General features: G+C 69.9%; 1 protein-coding gene across 1 annotated transcript in view; it reads left to right on the top strand.

The window, feature by feature from the left end:
• The window catches only part of CCDC102A (coiled-coil domain containing 102A), a gene marked incomplete at its 5' end in the record, with an annotated part of 2,769 nt that overhangs the window by 1,700 nt on the left and 783 nt on the right, over nt 1–286 (top strand). The window contains 2 exons of the mRNA XM_010168241.1: nt 9–125; nt 212–286. The exon at nt 212–286 is cut by the window's right edge and continues 123 nt beyond it. Coding sequence (XP_010166543.1) covers nt 9–125; nt 212–286 — 192 coding nt within the window. The remainder of the gene's footprint in view (nt 1–8; nt 126–211) is intronic.

The raw sequence follows: 286 nt of genomic DNA, 5'->3' as shown, positions 1-286 counted from the left end.
CCCCACAGCTCAACATCCTGAAAGAGATCCACCAGGACGAGCTGGGGCGCATCTCCGAGGACCTGGAGGACGAGCTGGGTGCTCGCTCCAGCATGGACAAGAAGCTGGCCGAGCTGCGCGCGGAGGTGAGGCCGAACCCCAAGGTGGGCAGCGAAGGGAGCGGTGAGGGAGGTCTCCGCTGCCCCCTGGCCACCCCTTGTCCCTGTCCCAGATGGAGCGGCTGCAGGCAGAGAAAGCAGCCGAGTGGGGCCGGCGGGGGGGGCTGGGGGCGGGGGAACGCCACCCC

The sequence above is a fragment of the Antrostomus carolinensis genome, unplaced genomic scaffold (genome assembly GCF_000700745.2).
Source record: "Antrostomus carolinensis isolate BGI_N321 unplaced genomic scaffold, ASM70074v2 scaffold34765, whole genome shotgun sequence".
NCBI classification, from domain to species: domain Eukaryota; kingdom Metazoa; phylum Chordata; class Aves; order Caprimulgiformes; family Caprimulgidae; genus Antrostomus; species Antrostomus carolinensis.
The sequence above is the reverse complement of the archived record's forward strand: the minus strand, read 5'-3'. Positions and strand labels throughout refer to the sequence as shown.